Genomic DNA, 9995 nt, shown 5'->3' with positions numbered 1-9995 from the left:
GTCTGCAAGGCTAATGAATGTATTATGTAGATGACATGTCTTACACACACAGGTACCTTTGCAATGAAGTAGACAAGTTTCTTTGGAACAAAGTTATTTTTGCACCCACTCTGAACAACAAGTAAAACTGGAGTGGTCAGGGTTTCCTGACAATAACTGATGATAAATAAAGATTCATATTCCTGGAATCTGTGTGTGTGTGTGTGTGTGTGTGTGTGTGTGTGTGTGTGTGTGTGTGTGTGTGTGTGTGTGTTGAACATTTCAATAACTGAACAAGAGGAACTTACTTTTTTTAATTGGTAGCACTGGCATGGTACATGTATTCAAACAAGAATAATGGAGAACTGAGTTAAGAAAAGAGAAAGAGAGTAAAATCTTTTCTATGCAAGAGAAGACACAGAATGTGTTGTAGCTGAAAATACTGAAATAGGTTACATTTGTTCAGCATCATATCTGGATGCAACTCGGCACATGTAACAATACTCTCTGCTGGAAACAGGAATTTTGACAAACAGGAACTATTGAATTATGATGATAAAAAAATACTGAAACTGCAAATTATCCAGATTAATTTAAAAAAAAAAATTCATTTTTACAGCAGTAAGACAGATGAACATATGAACCGGTGGCTCACGATGTTAGACAAATATGCTTACGCCTGTAGTGTTCCAGACAGTGACTACTTCATGTTATTATGTTAGAGGATCACGCTCAATTGGGAACAGCTTGCAGTCATTATGCTGCAACAGTCTGAGAATGGCTTATCATGACCGCCTTTTCAGATGTAACCACATTTCATGTATGTGATAAAATGAAGTTGTGCAGGCACTGAGTTTAGGGGAATGAAAATCCGTGTGCTATGGTGCTGTCTGACCTGGCTTCTGTAGGCCATTGTTAAACCCACAGTGACTTGTATCTTGTTCTTAAACATTCCGTCAAATTACACAATTCCAGAGCTGCCACAAGGAATCAGCTTAACGACAGTTGTAGTGAGGGTGGTGATAGTGGTGGTGTGCTGTGCTCTTTTCTGAATGAGATAGCCCATCAGAATAAGAATAGGGGTCTGAACCTATAAGTACATAATGTTAACCAAATTCAATTCCAGATGCCCTGTAGAGTTTTGTAAAAAGAAAACATTGCATCACATTCCTGTGGCTGAAATTGCTGATATGTGTGGCCATATAATGGAAGTGATAAGACTAAATGTGTGACTGCTACTTTCAAATGTGTAATTGGAAATCAAATATCTTGCAGTCATAGGTTATATTGGAAGTGAGACTCACATAAACATTTCAAATAGTTTTGTAAATAACACTCCTCATTTGTATAAACTAAGAGTATAAAGAAATCAAAAGATGGGTTTAGATGCACAAATTCTTGTTTCATAATGTTATTCCCAGAAATCCTTACTGTAAGTATTTAAAAGTAAGTGGTGCCACAGAGTGCAGTTAGCATAAGTTGTCATTACATTTCTTTGCAAGGTACTGAAAATAAACACAATTTGCATATAAACTTAAATCATCACTCAAATCATTTGCATTGTTCTAAATGAGTCTTGTATAATAACCTATAGAAACATCATGGAGATATTCATTTTTTTGAAACATTAAAACTCTCATAGTCAACAAGAGAACATTTAATTATTAAGGGACAGTTTGTTAACAATCTCAGTATACAGAAATTTTCTGTACGTGATTGGCTGCTTTTTGCTGAGATAAAGGATGAAAAATCTAGAGAAATAATTTCCTAAGGGGATTGACCCACTAATAAAAAGACAGATTCCCGTACATCACGTAATTTCCCGTCCCCCCCTCCCCCCTCCCCCTATTTGCCCTAATGACAGCCCAGACACACTGCATCATTGTCTGCACAAGACGTCAAAGCATTGTGGAGTCACAGTGACATATGATCACTCACCAGCTGCCCATTACTTATGGGCACTGATAATAGCTGAGCCCAAGAGATGTGCATTATTATTGATAGAATTTTGACAGTCATATAATGTGGGCAAACAGAACAGTACTTTTTCTGTAGAGTTTACTTTGAACCAGTCTATTTGATTTGTGCAATGGCTGAATGAATGTACAGTTCTGAAGTGGGGTACTGTAGCTGAACAGACTGAGTACACGAGATCTGCTATCAGGTCTCCATGTCATTAACATGTGAGATTTGATGAAAAATGTCACACGAATCCAGTTTCGCCTTGAAAAAATATACTGTGTATTGTGATACCACCACTGGCCTGAGTTGTACAGTGTTGGCAAGAGGGCTGAGTTAACTTGTGAGGGTTTTGATGCACTCTTACCAATTTGTATATGGACTCGTCAGTACAGATCACATTTCCCATATTCATAGTGTGTGGTAGCAGTTTCTTCTCTTATTTATCAGAAATATCTTGGTGGTATGTTGTGTCCTATACCCAGAGGTAAGAAAGAGTCCCAAATTGCAGTATGGCTGCTCACATGTTGTCATTGAACTTTGAACTGTTTCTCTGCTGTGGGCTGTGGTTTTGTCTGAATGGATGCTGTGTTTTTTTTTTTTTTTTTTTTTTTTTTTTTTTTTTTTTTTTTTTTTTCTCTTCTGAATGTAGGTATGTACATTCCACCATTGGAAAAACAGACTTCATATAATTTTGAAAGTGGTACCCTTCATTTTTGTCCTGAATGAGCTGGGCACAATGAAATATATGGGTGCTAGGCAGCCAGCCAGTCTTCCAGCCAGAGCAATGCCTGAAGGTCACATAGTAACATGGCATGCCAAACATTCATTAAAAAGACACTCACTAGTGTGTACACATTAATAGATACATAATAATTTCTTGAGCACATCACATATTGACATATGAAACTTGGTTTTCAGTTAATGCCATGTGTAACAATTTTACAAATGAAGAAAGTCAATTGGTTGAAGTTAAATATAGTGGGAATTAGTGAGGTTTGGATACAAACTGAATAGGACTTTTGCTCAAATGAGTACAGGATTATAAATACAAAATCATATTGGGGTAATGCAGGAGTACTTGTAATGATGAATAAGAAAATAGGGATGTGGTAAGCTACTATGAACATCATGGTTAATTAATTGTCATAGCAAAGTTAGACACAAGGCCAACACCCGCCACAGTAGTACAAGTTTATATTGCAGCTAGCTCCATACATGATGAAGAGAGTGAAGGAATGTAGTATGAGATAGAAGAAATCATTCAGATTGTTAAGAGAGAGATAAATTTAATTGTGGTTGGGGGACTGTAATTGGAGGGAAGGAAAAGTAGCAGGATGATATGAACTGGGGGAAGGAAATGAGAGGAACTAACCTGGTAGAATTTTGCACAGTGCACAGTTTAATTATTGTTGACACTTGGTTTAAGAATCACAAAAGATGGAAGAGACTTGAAGACACTGGAATGTTCCTAATTGATTATATAGTGCTAAGACAGAGATTTTGGAGCCAAGTTTTAAACTTTTAAATATTTTCGGAAGCAGATGTGAAATCTGATCATAATTTATTAGGCTGGCTACAGGTATTGCAGTGTCAGTCTCATATTTAACCTGTGTTCTGGGGACTGGCACTAAAGTTGCAGTTCCTCATGGCTAATTGTGCATACAGAATATTGGCTGTTCTAGAAGCACCAGCATTCCAGTTCCTTACTGTCCTTACTGTCACTGCTGTGGAATCTATTTTCACAAATTGCCTGCAAGCAGCAAGGCTACTTGGGATCATAGAAAAGAACGACCTTCTCGCATTTGGTGTAGGGCGAATGCCAATCCTTATGTAGTAGTGGAGGTCATTTCTAGCTAGGGTACTGAAGAGGGCCAGAATTATTTTAGATTTATTGAATTAAAAGTACTTCTGGATATGTTTTTAAGACAACATTTCATGCCATACTAAAGGAACACCACAATTACATAGTAGGTAATATTTATGGATGTCTCTGAGTAGGACCACCATCCTGGCCCTTTTTTTTTTCCCTGTGAGCATGCCCTGAAGATCTATTCACCAAATAAGTTTACTGTATTGAATGAAGAATAGTGTGTAGCCATGAAAGCACTGGAACACTTAAGACATGCTTGTGATGCAATACTTTTTACCTGCTCCAACTCTCTGAGTTACCCCTCTCTGTATCCATTGTATATCCAGACTTCGGTTAGCAAACTCTGTTTTGGAGGAAATTTTAATTTGTAAAAGTATTGCTGCTGGTAGAAAGGCTCAAGACTCATTTGACACAACTGAATACTTTGTTTGAAAATAGTTTGGAGTGGACAGAGTGTATTGATGTTTGTACTGACAGTTGTTGTTTGATGTCTGGCTGTTATGGAGAATTGCAGACCCTTATTTGAAAGAAAGCTCTAGATTCAATGTCAACCTGTTACATCATTTGCGGAGAAGTGCTTACCTGAGAGTATTTGAGTCCTCAACTGAATCTAGTCTTAAAACATGTTGAAGATAGTAAATTTACAAAAACATGTCTGGTGAAAGCAAGGTTTTTCAAAAAATTTGTGTGAGGGTATAGAAGTTGAATATATATCTTCATTGTACCACTGCCATTCATGATGACACTCCTGTGCAGTGCACTCTCTTGTACATTTTAGTGATGGCAAGAACAGTTTTCTTGAAGAAAAACATGAGTATGTGGAACACTTTGTGGAAACAGATTTTTTGGTTTAGTCAGCCTGATTATATCATATGTTCAAAAAGTTTCACGTGTTGAACATGCCCATTTTAAAATTAACCAAGAGGATTCAGCTTATAGGAAAAACGTACAACTAAACAAAAGAAAAAAGTAATTACTGTGGTATCGGTGATTGTTTTCCATTGTTGCACCAATTTGTAATCCAATGAAGTTAATTTGTCTTGCACTATAATCTGCTTTTCAGTTTCACCTACCTCAACTTATCTGACAAATTAATGTGGATTCATGAACTATTTGGACCCAAAATCTGAATTTACCTCTATATAGAAAGAAATTTTTTAACGTTTCATTGAGATCATACACCAAAGACAAAATTTAACAAGCATGGAACTTTGTGACTTCTGGGTAGCAGTGATAGATGAAAATCTGCTGCTCACTCATTCTTACTTACTCTTACTCTCCTGGCCCCACAAACTGCAGTCAGTTTTTGGTCTCCTCAAGTAGCCTCCTCCGGTGTTCTGTCCCTGGCGTCTTCTTCCCTTGCTCCACGTATCTGAATATCCTTGGCCACCTGGTCTCTCCATCATATTTTTGGTCTGGCTTAAGGTCTCGACCCTATGGGTTTCTTCTCCAACACTTCTCTCAATCTTGATTCCTCCTCTCTTCCATAGATGTTCTTGGTCCTTGTACTGGCTTCTGCAACAATATCTGGTCCATTATATACCTCCCTGAGCTTTCTGTTTTTTCTTCTTCACTCAGCAAACATTAATGCCATTTGCAACGCCCTATTTGAGCAGAACTGGTTTTTGATAGTTCCTGTTAATAAAGAGAAAATATTGTGGAACAGGAAATGAGGGTGGCTGTATCCAGTCTGATTCTGACATTTGAGAAGTTGTGTAGTGAACAAGCTCAGACATCCCATTAATTATAATACTCATAAATCTGTTCATTAAATAGTTTTTGAATTTAATATATGAGTTTTGTTTATAATTATATTTTTGAAGTAACGTACCTACATCAGCTGTGCACTTTACCTGCATTGGATAGATTAGTTAGGACACACTAGAATAACTCTGATCTATGAAGGCTGCAGGGAATCAAAAATGTTGGGGACTATTGTGATAGACAATAAACTGCTGCCTGTAAAACAAACAACTCATAAATGGCATATCTCCTTCCAGCAACTTAGGAGATGATATATTTTTCTCACTCATCTATAAATGGGGCACAGTCTGATGACAGAAGGCTTCTTGGTCCACTTAGAAAGCCCACCAATATGTGTTGCATGTATGTGACATTTTAGCTGATTATAATTTATATTCAGACAAAAAGAGCATGGAGAAGCTTAACAGCTGACCATTTTAGCAGGCAATGAGTGGTATGCATGTAAAGGAATTTTGGGAAATATCCAACCTGCTCCTAAATTATTAGGCAGGATGTTTTAATCTGTTATCCAGTTATTTGTTGACTGATCAGATTGCCACACTTAATTGAGTTATTGTTGTAGGTAGTTCCTCATAATTCTTTCAGTGTGTTAATTGAAAATTCTAACACTGGAACCAGTATAAACATTTGCTATTTTTTTCCAGATGTACCTGCAAGTGGAATGTATTTTATGACATATGATGGTCTTCAGAGAGTGCTAAGCACCAATGAAATTGGCATTTTGGGAACAATATTTGCAGGTGGCTCTGCCGGTATTGCTAACTGGTTAGTTGGAATGCCGGCTGATGTACTGAAAAGTAGACTGCAGACTGGTAAGTTCCTATATATTGTTGTTTCCACTGATGTATGTTTTATCAATCTTTTTTGAGTTATATAGTGAAGTATGATTCAAGAGTAGAAGAGAATTCAAACAATGTTTTCTCAATTTGTTCTTATTTAAATACATCATGATGATTGGTGGCGTGGCTGCATGTCACCAAATTCATTAGTGCCTGTACAATTATACAAGATTAATTAAGTACACGGCTCACCACAACAGCATGAGGCTTCATGGAATGTTCTTTGTAAAACAACAGAAACCTACTTTAACCAGACACTAAGAATTATATTTACTATTAATTAAGCATTTTGGATAATTTCATTTTGAAGTGACACTCTTGAGCTTTAGTTTCTCTACGTAGCTCCTATCAACACAACACCAATAAATGTTCTAAAATAACTGTAATGGTGGAAGCTATGTTGAACACCATGATTGTTATTTGAGGGTGTAACCAAGTCACCGAAACACATAATTACTAATAAATATAAATTGTAGTGATATGGGGTTTTTGTTATTTTTTATGGTTTGATATACAGAGACAGAAATAAGCTTCATAGATTTGATTATGTATAATGTAGGCCTACATTGTTGTTTCTAAAGTGTATCACCAACAGTTGAAGGTAGTTTGTGTTTTCTAAACATTCATTTTTATCAGTCCGTGCTTCAGTGCTATGAACTGTTTAGACCACTCGGAGATTAATGAAACACCAAATCCAAAAGCTGCCTCCCTCACATATGTTTGTCAGTGAGCCAAGTGTGCTTCCCGTCTGTTGCAATATTATATGATTCTAAAGTATTTTTGATAGCATGGCTTATGGGGTGAACAAATGTGTGTGTTCTTCTGATTTTGGATATTTTGCTTCTGATACATGGAGAAATACCTTACATTTAATTTCTTAGGAACCACTGTCTCCAAACCTGAAGAAACATTGTTTTCATTGACACAGTATTGCTCATATAATTTGAAATTGTATTCCATTCATTAGATACATTTTGATATTTCATTAACTCTTGTTTTCTTTGTTTTCTGTTTTTAATTTGTGTTACATCAACATAATAAGTTAAATATTACGAGGCCTGTTTGGAATGTAAGGAATGATAGGTCGCAAAATGGAAACCACAGTGAAAATCAAAACTGTTTTATTTTCAACAGTTAGCTGCAACTTCCAGCTAATTATCTCCATAGTTGCCGATCCGACTTAGACATTTGTTGTAGCATTTTACCAGCTTTACAACACCCTTGTTATAGAAGGCAGCCACCAATTCTTTCTGCCAGTTCTCTGTGCTCTCCTACAGCTCGTTGTCTGTGCCAAAATGTTGTCTTTATAGCCAGCGGTTCATGTGAGCAGAGATGAAACTCGGAGGGAGACAATCATGGGCTGTATTGTGAGTAATCAAACATTTCCAATTGGAAATGATACAGGAGCATCTTCATTGCCCCTGCAGAATGCGGCTGAGAATTGTCTTGAAGAAAAAACCACTTGACAGTTATGTAGTGTTGGCTGCATAGCTTAATGCGAAATTTCTCACCAGGCTCTTGTACTTGGCGGAAGACACTATTGTTCTTAGTATCTTTATGTGCTCCCTGTGGCTCAGAACTAAAAAAAAAAAAAAAAAAAAAGATAACATAACGCGATCGATGGGCAAAACTTCATCGAATTTTCACTGTGGTTTCCATTTCACCACCAATCATTCCTTACTTTCTGAATAACCCTTGTATGTTTTTTCTTAAGTTTTATTCATAGTGAACAAAAAAAACTGTTCCATTTTCTTGCATGATGTGTGATAGAAATAAAGTTAAACATTCTGTCTTCTTACAGCTCCAGAAGGAACATATCCAAATGGTATCCGTGATGTCTTCAGAACACTGATGAAAGAAGAAGGGCCCACAGCATTATACCGAGGAGTTACACCTGTTATGTTGAGAGCATTTCCAGCAAATGCAGCATGTTTTATTGGTTTTGAAGCATGCATGAAATTTCTTGACTGGCTTGCACCATCCTTATAATAGGGTTGATGCTAGAAATTGGAATGTGCTCATAGTTATTTTTCTTACATGAACACCTCTTTTAAAAAATATGTTAATCATAAAAATTTTACTTGCCTTAGTTTGTACAATTTAGTGTATTATCTATTTTTTGGAAGATTGTTGTAATAATGATAAAAATTTCTATTTTGTAATGGTTTCTGTTTATTGAGGTGTATTTTGTAAATTACTGGTTACAGAAAAGATGATGATGTTTATATAACTATTTTTATCATTGAATTGTTGATTTTTGTTTGCATGTGACATATTTTATATAAAACTGGAATAAACAGTATTTTGTTATGCAACTATGATATTCTTTCAACAGATAAAGTTCCTTCTTCATTGTTAAATCTTATTATGATTTTTGAACTTATATTAGGAAGTCTCACCTGAAAGTATTTGTCTGAGGTGTAGCTTTGCTTGAAATTATAACATGGACAATAAACAGCACAGAGAAAGAGGGAATAGAAACTTGTGGAATGTGACATTACAAGAGAATGCTGAAGGTCATGTAGGCAGATCAAACAACTAATGAAGAGGTACTACATCAAACTGAGAAGAAGAAAGCTTTATGAAACAGCTCGATTAAAATCGAGGATAGACTGATGGGACATATCCTGGGGATTGTAGAGGAAGGCCAAGACTTGAGCACCATAAACAAGTTCAAATGCCTGTAGATTGCAGAGAATTGCACATGGTAGTCTAGTGTGGAGAGCTGCATTAAACCAGTCTTTGGGCTGAAGACTACAACAGCTTCATTTGGTCATTGTTTTGTAACAGCTTGTTCATTGTAATAAATTTAAAACTTTGAGGGGCCTGTCACTGGCAGTAATAATTATTGGCCATATTTGACACTGTTTTTGATTTGAAAAGAACTTATTTGAGTCCCCATCTGCAAACATTGAGTTATTCTCTTCTTTTAGTTGTTTTCCCCTGCTTAATTTTCTGCATGTACTGTAGTAGTTACTTAACTAAAACCTGAGACAATAATGAATTCTTTCACTAACCAACTTAAGTTTCAAGGAAACTGTTCAATGTTTAATGCTTGTGTGTCAACATTCTGTAATATACTACTTAGTGGACTGAAAAAGTGCCAACAGTGTGGAAAATAATGGTTTTTCAAATCAGTCTCAAATATTTTTCTGAACAATGTTATTAACGCAAGTGTTCTTGCTCAGTTGTGCCATATTGCAATGAGCTGTGGGGCATGAAGTGTGGTGTAGCCACTAACATCACTGTCCAACGTGCTGCGGGTCACCATTTCGATCCTGACCACTGGAAACTGTTTGTTATTTAGTACTTATCATTTTTGGAATGTTCTCAAAATTTGTTATGATTGTACTGTTTGCATATTCTGGAGTTCTTTAGATTTGCAGTTGTCCTAGCCCAGGAGTTCCAATCATTCTGGCTGCACATTGGTGTTTGTAATAAATGTGCTTTCAGTTCTAAGTGTTGTATGTCACTGGTGACCCTGCATTCAGATTTGGACTTGATTGTGTTCTGGCATGAAATTGTTTCATCTGTGCCACTGTGGGTCCAGTCGGGCAACGTAAAAACTGTCGTTTACATGG

General features: G+C 36.4%; 1 protein-coding gene across 1 annotated transcript in view; it reads left to right on the top strand.

Annotated features, from left to right (window-relative positions):
- Positions 1 to 8729, top strand: part of LOC126248613 (congested-like trachea protein) — a 161008-nt gene extending 152279 nt beyond the window's left edge. The window contains exons 5-6 of the mRNA XM_049949760.1: positions 6220 to 6387; positions 8216 to 8729. Of these exons, the coding sequence (XP_049805717.1) occupies positions 6220 to 6387; positions 8216 to 8403 (356 nt within the window). The 3' untranslated portion in view covers positions 8404 to 8729. The remainder of the gene's footprint in view (positions 1 to 6219; positions 6388 to 8215) is intronic.
- Positions 8730 to 9995: the final 1266 nt, after the last annotated feature.

Source organism: Schistocerca nitens, chromosome 3 (genome assembly GCF_023898315.1).
Source record: "Schistocerca nitens isolate TAMUIC-IGC-003100 chromosome 3, iqSchNite1.1, whole genome shotgun sequence".
Classification (NCBI taxonomy): domain Eukaryota; kingdom Metazoa; phylum Arthropoda; class Insecta; order Orthoptera; family Acrididae; genus Schistocerca; species Schistocerca nitens.
Note: the sequence above shows the minus strand (reverse complement) of the source record. Positions and strands in the feature narration are given on the sequence as shown.